Source organism: Stegastes partitus, unplaced genomic scaffold (assembly GCF_000690725.1).
Source record: "Stegastes partitus isolate 25-593 unplaced genomic scaffold, Stegastes_partitus-1.0.2 Scaffold832, whole genome shotgun sequence".
Taxonomy (NCBI): Eukaryota; Metazoa; Chordata; class Actinopteri; family Pomacentridae; genus Stegastes; species Stegastes partitus.
Window position 1 is genome coordinate 71,335 of NW_007578563.1, and position 11,546 is coordinate 82,880.

Below are 11,546 nucleotides of genomic sequence, written 5' to 3' on the forward strand. Positions count from 1 at the left end.
AATTAATTTGCTAAACAATTGGCCCTGCCAGCTTACTTATGACTGAAAAGGATATGATTGACGGAAACGTAATCCAATTAAAGGCGCACATGCCATTTCAGAACCGGAACATCCTGCGCATTTGGCCAATAGGATCGCGGCAGACAGCACAGAGGTGGGTCTAAGATCACGCGTCGACCAATGGGATCGAGAGTTTTACGCCTGCAGTGATACATGACTCCGCCCCTGGCTTCCATTTCTGAACTGAAGGGACGCCGCCGCTCTCGCGTAGAGTCCTCGCCTTTTTTATATACACGTTTAAGTAAATAAACTCGGTTCTCTGTCGTAAATTGGGACAATTTCCTGCAGGTAGCGTGAAACAGCAGTCCCTGTACATCGTGGCATGCTGTTTGAGTAGTGGCTAGAACTGAAGCTAGCATTTTATTCCCCATTTTAACTTTACTAAGCGGCGTTTTCCGCCGTTTTTTTCTTTCCGCCGCCCCGCTCACTCTACCCCCTTGTGTGTGAGTAGGGGCCTGCAACGTCGGTTTGGCCACGAGGCACGTCGGTACAGTTGGAACAGGGCGATGGCGGAGTTCGGTAACGGACTGGCGGAGGAATCCCTACTAGATTCAGACCCCGGACATCCCGAGCTGGAAGACCCGGGTGTCGGTGACGAAGAACCGGGGTTAGAAGAGGGAGAGGCCGCGATTGAAGACCCGGTAAGTGAAGGGCATTGTTTCAGCAGTGAGAGCCCACATGAATACCAAGACATGTTATGACCAAATCGGAGTGGTTCGTGAATGCAGGCGACCAATTTGTTGGGGTTTTTTTTTCCTTCTTGCAAATCTTGGGTCACATGCCGTGTGCGTTACTGCTATCGCCAGGTCGATATTAACCGCCATTGTGGTTCACGCAGTGCAGTAGAAATGGGTGGTGACATGCGTGGTGTCGGCAGCCATATTGGCGCAACAGCGACGCCAGTTTCTCTGCGCCAGGGAGCAGCTCGAGCCGTTGCGGGGGGGAATCCTTGTCGCAAAAAAATGCGAGACGGAGATGCAGGAGACAGTCAGGGGCGAGGGTAGGACAGGCCGCCGCCATTAGCCCCCGCTGTGCGAGTCTACGTCCTTTAAGAAGGCGACCTGCTGACGGTAATGAAATTTTTTTTGTTCGCTTTACGCTTATCATTGCGCTGGCGGCTTCTGCTGCTGCATTTTCAGCGCCGGTGTGTGCACATGCAAATGACCGAGCGGCAGCAGGCTAACGTTAGCTTACCGCAAGCACCGAGCGCTGCGGCTAAAAATGACCAGCGGACCCGTCCGCCGTAATCACGAGATTGAACTGCGGCATTTGCACCCTAAGCTCGCGGGGCTAATTGCTATTAGCCCGCTAGCTGCATTTATTACCATGGGACGAGAGGGGTTTTGGGCAGGCTAACGAGCTAGCCGATTTTTAACAAAGCTAGGGTGGAGGTGGCAGACGTGCACCTGACCATCACGGTCGTCTCGATCGAACGACGGTGGTCGGTAATCGGTGGGAGACAAGGCTCGTTGTATTTCGTGTGATGGCTGCAGATGCACGATCTGCGTGAGTCGGCCTCATTTTTTTCCCATCCCCTCGCACACCAAAGCGCACGTTCCCAGGTAGTGTCTGCATAGCGTGGCCAGGTGGGTTTTGGGGTTTGTCGGCCAGCGAACAACGCAGACGAAGGGGGCTGCGGTATTTGAGGGGCTGGGTTTGCATCCTTCACTGTTTTTTTTTGCTCGAGCAAGGAGAATATGGGAAGGGAGGGGAGTGAAAGAGCTTGCACTGAATATGCGACAAAAAAAAAAAAAAATAGGAGTCACAACGTGTCAGTGCTGGCTGGTTTATTTCTGCTGCTTTCTGCATGCATGATGTTCGTATGTGCAGCTAAGGGTGGCTGCTGCTGGTGTGTACTGTGACAGATCATCAGGATGCAGCGGCGCTGAGAAATGATGGTTCTAATAGCGTCACTGCACTTTTATTCCCCCTGTGGCGAGCGGATCCGAATTTAATATGGTCGGCCTGTGTCACTGCACCCAGTTGTACAAAGAGCTTTTATATTCCAAATCCTGTCGGCGTAGGCAACAGCCCTGGACCGAGCTGGAGTGACTCCCACTGTGCTGCAGTGCACCACTGTCAGACAGGAGGGTCCGCTCCCACGTGAGGGCACAGCCATCCCAGTGTTCAGCACGAGAATATTTAATTATTTTGACACTATTGGCTTTTGTGGCTTTTTTTTTCTTCTTCTGACCACAGAGTCCACGGTGGCCATTGATTCAGATAATGGTGCCAGGACTAGTCTCTTTAAATTTTAATTGTATTACAGCAGCAATTAATTAATTTTTTTACTGATTGATACAAAAGATTGATATGTCAGGTGTTAAAATGAGATAACAAATGGACATTATCAGGTGCATGAGGCCAAAGCGGCGTCTTCAAATCACACAGATGGAGAGAAATAAGCATTTGTGTTGTCCGTGCATGTATTTATATGACTTACTACGACTGTACTACGCATAAAACTGAGCATCTTCCATTGATTTGTATCCATTGTGTTTTGAATGCAAATACATCTTGGCATGATGAAGTGGCTTTAAGATACCGGAGGAACCAAATTTCTGCAGGATGGTAGACGACACTGTAAAAAATGTGGGGTAGGAGAGTGAGTGCAGCCACAGTGAAGATGCAGGACCAATTAGCATTTTTAGAAGGTGTTTGTCTCTGTGTGAGTCTTTCAATTACCGGCAGGAACAAAGCATGTGCTTGCATCTTTCCAGACGAAGGTCATATTATGATAACAGGCGTGAGTTCAGCACATCCTTGTTACTGTGTAGTGGTCACACAGTGGTTGGATTCCCAGAGGGGTGTTTTGGTCACATTTAATTAACTATTACATTTTTTGAGGGGAGAAATCCGGTAGTTATCAGGCACCTATTGGCGTAGCTTAACAGTCATTCACAATGTGTGATTGTGTGAGTGGCGATGAATGTGTGTGAGTTTTTGTCATGGCGGCTCTGATGAGATGTGCGTTTGCGTTGCAGGAGCTGGAGGCAATCAAAGCGCGGGTGAGAGAGATGGAGGAAGAGGCAGAGAAGCTGAAGGAGCTACAGAACGAGGTGGAAAAACAGATGAATCTCAGTCCCCCACCAGGTTTGTTTGTGATTTTATTTTATTTTTTGTAGACCAGCTCTATTTTTTTCTCCCCCATCTGTCAACATTTCTGATCTTATTCTGCTGTCAGATTATCCAGTGAAGGAAAAACACCACAGTGATATAAAAGACCTGTTTTGTGCCCAGTTAAGGCAAAAAAAAATTAGCATTACAATTATTATTATTTATTTACCACAATATCTCAAACTAACTGTAAAATTTACATTAAAATATGTTAAGTGCTTGGTTATAAGATTACTGGCTATTGGCCTGGTAGAGTTATATTAAAAGTTGGTTTAAGGCTAGACTAAGTCGTGTTTTTCAGACACTGGTGCATGAGTTGGTCCACGACAGCATTTTTACTTGTTTGTTAATTAAACAATAGATAAATTGCAACAAGAGACTCCTTAACGGCTTGTTTAAGACTGATGAGCAAAAAAAGGCCTTACTACGCCTTAGAACTAGTGATGCACGATATATCGGCGACCACATCGGTATCGGCCGATATTAGTGTTTTGTCGATATATCGGGCCGATGAACAAATTTAGCCGATGTGAAAAAACGATGATTGTCCAACATCAGCGCCTTCATCTCAACATCTGATATCGTTGCTATTTCACAGATATTTTTACTGAAATGGTCCTGGACTTAAATAGGTATAAATCTGTTTAACTTTTGTTTTGTAATAAAGAAGACTATGTGGTCTAATTTGGACTTCTTTTGAGTTTTCACGTTCTCACAGTGCTTATTTATACTCACTTTTCGGTGCGAACAAAAATTGAATATCGACATCGGTAATATCAGTTATCGGCGATATCAGAAACCTTAATATCGGTATCGGCCAGAAATTTTAATATCGTGCGTCACTACTTAGAACCACAAATCAAAGAATATATTATAGGACATTTTAGGTTTACTTTAGGCTTCAGCAAAATTGAAAATACGGGCAAGAGAGAAAGATGAGGAGTTAACACAATTATGCAGTACATAGGAAATAGTCTCAAAACAACATTGTCAGGTATAACTTTTGCAATTTGTGCAGTGAAACTGAATGTGGCCTTTAGAGTTAAACTTAATTCACCACACATTTATCTTTTTATCGGCCTGCCCATCGTGGATAACTGAAATATTTTGATGCTCATGTAGATTTGTTCTGCCCCCTTTTTCCTCCTCCTCCATGCAGTTGGCCCTGTCATCATGTCCATCGAGGAGAAGATGGAAGCAGATGGCAGGTCTATTTATGTCGGAAATGTGAGTAACTCTCTTTGTCGTCTCGTACTGATGCTATTTTGGCCTCATTGTGTGTTTGTTGTTGTTTGTTTGAGATGACATTGAAGAAATATGATGAAATTAAGGGTATCGTAACGTACAATGCACTTGTGGAGTTTTCAGGTTTTATTGGTGTGAGCACCTGCTAAAGCTCTACTTTTCTAATCCATTGATATTTATCTGCCTTGTGCCTTTGGTCCATCCTGCAACAATCTACTTGATTAGATTTTTATTACTCCAGGACTTCAGATATCTGTTTTTAAGCATCCGCTTTCACTTTAGGATATTCCAGAGATGCATTACATGACTAATTTAATTACTTGGTTGCTTAACTGTTATGGTTACCTCAATGTTTTGCTGGAAAATGAGTCCCAAGGGCAGTATTTAGTGCTCTCTTTATGCTAGCCCGCTATAAAGCTGTGAACTGGTCAAGCACCCAGGCAACACTTGTTTTATGCAGTGTCTCTAATCTCAGCCCCGGAGCTCCGTTTCCAGCCTTTTCATGGCCTCCCCTCACTGGTGCCCCTCTCACAAAGGCACTCAAGTTTTTAAGAAATTCAGCTAACTACCAATTTCATCTTCCAGGAATCTGAAACCACAGATCGTGCCTTTATTGCACATAATCGAGCTGCGACTGGGTTCAGCTGCTGACTGACTTTGTGAAAACACACTGCCCACACCAGCAGTGATAAATGGGTTAATGTGCATCAAACAGTAATTATGTTCCACATTTAGAATTGATCTGGAGCAGTTTCTAAAAGTATTTTTGTTCAGTTTGTCAAACACTTTTGACCCGGTTTTGTGTCGGAGCTTAAATACACATGCTGTGTTTTCGTGTTGCATGTTTTAGAGTCTCTGTACTTGACAGTCGTTTGCTGTACCTGTTGTTCAGGTGCACATGTTTAGGCTTTGGTGCTGTCCTGATGTTTAGCCTTTCTGTTTTCAGGTGGACTACGGCGCCACGGCAGAGGAGCTGGAGGCTCACTTTCATGGCTGCGGTTCAGTAAACAGAGTCACCATCCTATGTGACAAATACACAGGGCATCCCAAGGGGTAAAGACCAACGTCATGCTGCACCTTTTCACTTTTGTATGAGTAATAATGGAGAAATGTACAACAACATAATATGGACAGGTTTCATTTAGCAGCAGCAGAGCCTTCCTAAACCGTCAGTAAAGCTCCGATGGTTGACTGTGATTGCTATTGTCTACCAAAGCCACGGCTACATATTAAGAGTCTTTTCACACACTTGTCCTATTTTTCAACGAACACAAAAGACGGTTTCTGCTGCTGTCAGTTTAGACTCTTCCATATATGCATGTTGCATTAACTCCCACCAGAAAGACGTGCGCTGTGTGCAAACTACGTTCAGAGATTAGATTTCTTTACTAATCAGTTGCTGTGTAACAGAGCAGGATGCTGGTGGTTTCATTTGAGTGGTTCCTTTTTTTTTTTTTTTGTTTCCCTTGCAGGTTTGCCTATATTGAGTTTGCAGACAAAGAGTCTGTTAGGACAGCCATGGCTTTGGATGAGTCCCTTTTCAGAGGAAGGCAGATAAAGGTAAGATGTTGTCTGTTTGTTTAGGCTTTCAGCTCCTTGAATAGAGCGCTGCCGAGTCGTTTCCACATTAAGTTCTCTGTGCAGTTGACACCGTTGAGTCAGGACAGAGGAAAGAAGAGCAATGTGACTGTTTAATTTCATCCTAATAGGTCGCAAAAATAAGACGATTCCATGTGATCAGAAACAGTGGCTGACTCATCGGGAATTGTCCCACTGAGAACACTTGGCGCATTTACAAAGCAAACTAAATGGGACCATATTACTCAGCAACAGAACGGCCACTGTTCTACACTGTTGACTTGTTTAGCTCAGATCAATGTGGGAGAGTTTAGTAGGATTGTCCTGATTGGCCGAGTGGACACGTGCACATCTCAGTGCCTCTTTATAGAAAGTCATTTTTTAAATATTTTGCTAACAGCGTCTGACCTTCAAGTCTCTGCGGGAGCTTCTTCATGCTCCTCTGGTTTAGGTTTTAGTTCAAATGGAAGGATTTTATGATTAGAACCTCTGATGTACAGTCGACGACAGAAAACTGAACGTAAAAGTGCAGTTTTATCGAAACCGTTTAGATTCTAACTTGCTTTCTGTCTCTTCCACTTACCTGTAAATGGATTTGTGTAAATTTAAAAAGCCCATACGATGGACGACCAGGATGTAGTTGCTCACGTGGCCGCTTGTCGTCCTCAGGTGGGCGCTAAGAGAACAAACAGACCGGGCATCAGCACCACAGACCGCGGCTTCCCACGAGCTCGGTTCCGATCACGGGGAGGAAACTATACGTCACGCGCCGCACGCTACTACAGTGGTTACACGCCACCCAGAGGCAGAGGACGGGCCTTCAGGTGAGCTGATGCCGAGACCTCTCACTTGTGACACCAGGGGGAGAATACATGAGCTGCATGCACTGCATCCCAGTCACTGTGTTTGCACTGAAAGGAAAGGCAGCACAGGACGAACACGACAGACCATCATGACCAGCCAGAGTTGGAAGCTGCTGTGGAACAAAGAAATCTATTTAGTGTTTTTTTTTTGTTTTTCCCGTAGTACAGAGAAGTGATGTAGTAATCATAGAAGAAAAAAACAACAACAACAAAACTGGACATAATATTGAAATCATATCTGAATGGTACCCAGAGTTACCACTGTTCTCTCTCATTGTACTGTTTTTTTGAATCTGAACATCAACGTTAGGAGAGATGACGCTGTTAGAGGAATCACTGTTTGCAGAGAAATAGAGCGACGGGGATTGTGAGGCATGAACTGGACAGTTACACCTCATCCTAAATAAACTCAACACTTCATACCGTCAATTTGTTGGTGTACATTTTCAATTTACTAACAAGAGAGTGATTATTTACCCGGGACAGGGATCCTCTGCGTGACGTTTGTGTTATTGTTGTCCAGTTTTTGCCTTTTTTTTCCTCAACGGTAGAATGAAGTAGATGTTTTTTTTGTTGTTTTTTTTTTTTAAATGTAGAAACTGGATAGTAAAGGACATGAGGAAAGGATTTTTCTGTGTTTATGGTGGGGTAGTATAGAGGAGGTAAGCACAGAAGGACCGGAGAAGCGATCAGGACATTTTCCATGCAGAGGGGATCTCCAGAGGTCGTCACCCATCCATTAATAATCCTGACATTCGTCTGTAGGCTGTAAATGTTGCTGCAGCTACGAGCAGTATAACCTCTATTAGAATTAAAAGCGTATTTCATTGTGATATCCGCCTGAACATCAGCTGTAACTCTTCACTACCACTACCTCAATATGAAATAAATCCTAATTTGCATCCCTGGATAATATTAGAGTTTTTTTGCACCGTAAAACAGACACAGGTACACACACACGCTATGCAGCTGGGTTAGACGTCACATGACATCAGGTGTGGGACTGAGGGCTTCATTGCATGCCACATCACATGCGACCATTTCAGTGCAGGCCAACAGACCTGTGCACATCCGTTTTATTCTTCCCAGGCTGTGCGTGCGCTCTGTAAGTCGGAGCGGCGTCTGGGTCAGTGCAATTCCTGCAAACTTAACGGCAACAGAAAGGTGCAAGGCTGCAGCACCTGGTGGTTTTTGTATGATGGGGAGATGCGAGGAGCCGTTTGCATCAGAGGTTTGCGCAGCGTGATGATTGGTTCGGTCACCTGGAGCATGGCTTCATCTTCCAGCAACATCAGTCAGTTTGGTGTTTGTTGCTCCATCCATTCAGTAGTTTAGTCAAAATGTGCTGCAGCTGGACAGTGCTGTGGTTGTGGTGTTTGGATAGAGCAGGTTAGACCTTGGCGTAGTCCGCCCTCACAGGGATCCATACGAACAAGCCTGGTGTTGATGTGAGCGTTGTGCACTGGGATTTTGGCAGCTCTCTGCACACAGCATTTGTGAAATCAGACAGGATCTCATAATTTGGATGGGCTTCACTGCAGAGCTCCGCTCTGGGCTCCTCTGAGTCTTTGTTTATCCGTTTCTACTACGAGCGATTTGTCACTACGACATGAGTGTTTAGAGGATCTGATTAAGCCATTTTGTAATTACCTTTAACCGCCAGATGCAAGCTTTCTTTAAATCAGATGATGCCAAACTAATGAGAGGTTGTTGTAGGTATGATTCACAGCACTAGCCGCTGCCTCTTTATGTAAGCTCTGGTTAGTTTCTGTAGCTAGAAACTCAAAGGAGACTCCTAGAGGCCCCGTGGTGGAGCTCTGTCTGTGCAGCTATCTTGTTTTCTTCTCTTTTCTGCTGAAGCTGAGAGAGACGGTGTTTTTGCTAAATGCGTTGCTCAGCTTCCTCCTCCTGCCTCTTCCTCGCACACGCACTGAGATTTAAGACCGAGAGATTCTGATAGCATCTGGGGTTCGGCTCGTGTTAAATACTTAATGTCGAACATGTTCCCGAATAGAGACGCTGCAACAATTAATCAGTTCTCCTGACAAGGCCCTCTTTGGTCTGTTTAATCGAGCGTTTCTCTTGTTTCATTTCGGGTATTTGGATGATAAATCCCCGTTTCAGCAAGGCCGTCCTAAACACCCACAAGAAAGGGTTACATCTCACATCATTCCTTTGTGTGAGAAAGCGCCTGAACCTCAAGGTCAGAATCTCTCTAATCAGTCTGTGTGCTGACTCGAGCCACTCCCACACATACCAAGAAACCCTAACCCTGCCAGTTTACTCACTGGGATTTGGCCCGCGTTGAAGGACAAGGCACACAAAGAGTTTGGGAGAAGCTGAGGGGGTTTTGATATTAAATCGAGAGTCCAGGAGTTTAAAGTGCTGATCCGAATGGGTAGTTTGGGAAGAGCCTGTAAGCATTAGTTAGTGTGTGTGAAGTGTTTTGTGAAGACAGAAAAGCAAAAACCCAGTGAATTAATCTAAAAAAAATAACAGAAATTGTCCACATCAGCAGCCGGACCGTAGCCAGATGATTGTTGTGGTCGCTGTCAGTAATTTGACTGCAACGATTTTACTCAAAATCACCGAAAACACACTTTGGTCCGTCACAGATAAGTTCGTTTTGTGTCTCCTCGTTATCTGAGGTTAATGTGTAAAAAAAATCACCCACAGAGATTAGCATGCAAAGAGTCGTTCCACTTGAGCTGGCCTCGATCGCTCCGTGCAGAGGAGCTGTCTGGTCGCTGCATCAGGAATTCATCAGCGCTCTATTTAAGACCGCCGCAGTTAAACAGAATCAGGCCGCGATCTGAACCAAATAATCCACCGGTGCCTTGTCTCGCTGTGGGGGGAAAGAATCCACAGTGAACACAAACTTGTGGTCGGTTCATAATCTTTTCGTCGACCTGTCGCGAGCTTGGGAAGATTTCACAACGCCTGGCTGTGAGCGAGGAGCTACAGGCCAAGTGATGTGTGTGTGTGAGTGTGTTACGATTGGCTTTTGTCTTAGAAGAAGTTGTTTTTCTAACGAGGCTTTGGCAGGCGTTCTAGAGTCTCATCTGCCAGAATTTAATAGTATTAAAGGAGGAGAAAGCCAAAGATGTACCTGAAAGCCGTCCGCCCTGACTGAGGGGGCAGAGACGATCGCTCATGCTAACATGCTCTTAAGGAATCAGCCTCTGGTGCTACATCCATTAACATCACTGGTGTCATCTTCCCAAGTCGGTGCGGGGCAACGACAAGATTGTGAGCCAGACTGTAGCCGTGATGTGGACGAACCTCTCTGTTGTGTTTCTGTGCTGCTGTGTGTGTGTGTGTGTGTGTGTGTCCGTGCATGTACATGAACCACCGCTCAACACACACACACACACACACACACACACACACCCTCCTCCTCTACAGCGTTCACTCCCAGAAACGAAGGTTCATGACTGCAGCCTGACCTCAGCATCTAACCCGCCGACCGCTGGACGTTCAGTCGCGGCGCGGCCTCTTTTTATTTTTATTTATTTGTGTTTGTTTGAGCGCTGCTGCGTGTACATGTGAGGAGGTGCGAGAGGCTTGCTGGCTTTTGTATGTGTCAGGATCTGAGTTGTGAGTCCCGTTTGTGTGTGTGTGTCTATGTGTGTGTTGCTGGGGGTATATGTGTGGTGCTGTTTGTCCTCAAGGTCTTTCCCCCACAGTGACCCCAGAGGCGGCTCTCGCACTGAGAGACACACAGAGAGAGAGAAAGAGGGCGAGAGAGTGCCTTTGCTGTCCCCTCACGGCCACTCACTAATCGTTTTATCCCAACACATCTGGAAATTAAACACTTTTCCTCTCCTGACCGAAGCTGCTTTCAGCTTCCTTTCACCACTACGAGTCTATTCTTCCAGATTGATCAAAGGCACAATACCGTTAACATGGTATTCACTGATCTGTGAACACATTGTTTATATATATATATTATAAATATATACTCTTTCCCCCGTTCAGTTTACCTCCAGGACTGAAATTCTGACCCGTTCTCTGCCCACAGTCTCACACACACACTCACACACACATTTATATATTTATATATCACACCAGGAAATTGGTGTCCGTCTTCTTAAGCCAAACAGAAAAAAACTCACCCTCTTTTTCTCTCTCTTTTCCAGGGGCCGAGGGCGAACAACATCGTGGTATTCCCCTTACTAAACACCCTCCTCCCCTCCCCAATATACTCCCTTACTATCAACCCTCTCCCCCCCTCTCTGTTCCCATTTAAAAACAACAACAACACACCACACACAATGAAAAAGTCCTCCCCTTCCCCTACAATAAAAGAAGAAAACCCCAGAAGAGAGAAAAAAAAGACAAAAAAAAAAAAAAACAACTCCGAAAAAAAAAAAAAAGCAAACACTTTCTCCTGGACAGAGAGACTGACTGGCCGCAGTGTGAGCTTGTGTGTGAACGTGCGTGTGCAGGTTGATGCGGTCACCCCTGGTAAGGTATTCGATTTCTGGGGGGAGGAAACATACGGTGGCAGATTTTTTTTGTTTTTTGTTTTAATTTTTTTTGTCCGTTGAGGGGGGAGGGAAAAGGGAGAAGATGATGGTATCTCAGGCTGCAGATGTGTCTCCTTTTGATCTGGCTGTGACCTCCTGCTTTCACACCATCACCCAACAACACAGCCCACCCACTCACCCTCCACCACCTCCA

At 45.3% G+C, this 11,546-nt stretch overlaps 1 protein-coding gene across 3 annotated transcripts in view; it reads left to right on the forward strand.

Annotated features, from left to right (window-relative positions):
- The first annotated feature begins 378 nt into the window (after nucleotides 1-378).
- pabpn1 (poly(A) binding protein, nuclear 1) overlaps nucleotides 379-11,546 on the forward strand; it is a 12,523-nt gene continuing 1,355 nt past the window's right edge. Inside the window, exons 1-7 of one of the 3 annotated variants that reach the window (XM_008292782.1) lie at nucleotides 384-701; nucleotides 3,045-3,153; nucleotides 4,337-4,404; nucleotides 5,369-5,475; nucleotides 5,895-5,982; nucleotides 6,670-6,824; nucleotides 11,003-11,541. In XM_008292782.1, coding sequence (XP_008291004.1) covers nucleotides 567-701; nucleotides 3,045-3,153; nucleotides 4,337-4,404; nucleotides 5,369-5,475; nucleotides 5,895-5,982; nucleotides 6,670-6,824; nucleotides 11,003-11,042 — 702 coding nt within the window. In that variant the 5' untranslated portion in view covers nucleotides 384-566 and the 3' untranslated portion in view covers nucleotides 11,043-11,541. Of the gene's footprint in view, nucleotides 702-1,023; nucleotides 1,131-3,044; nucleotides 3,154-4,336; nucleotides 4,405-5,368; nucleotides 5,476-5,894; nucleotides 5,983-6,669; nucleotides 6,825-11,002; nucleotides 11,542-11,546 lie in introns of those variants that run through there. The other 2 variants (XM_008292781.1, XM_008292783.1) reach the window with 2 other exon arrangements.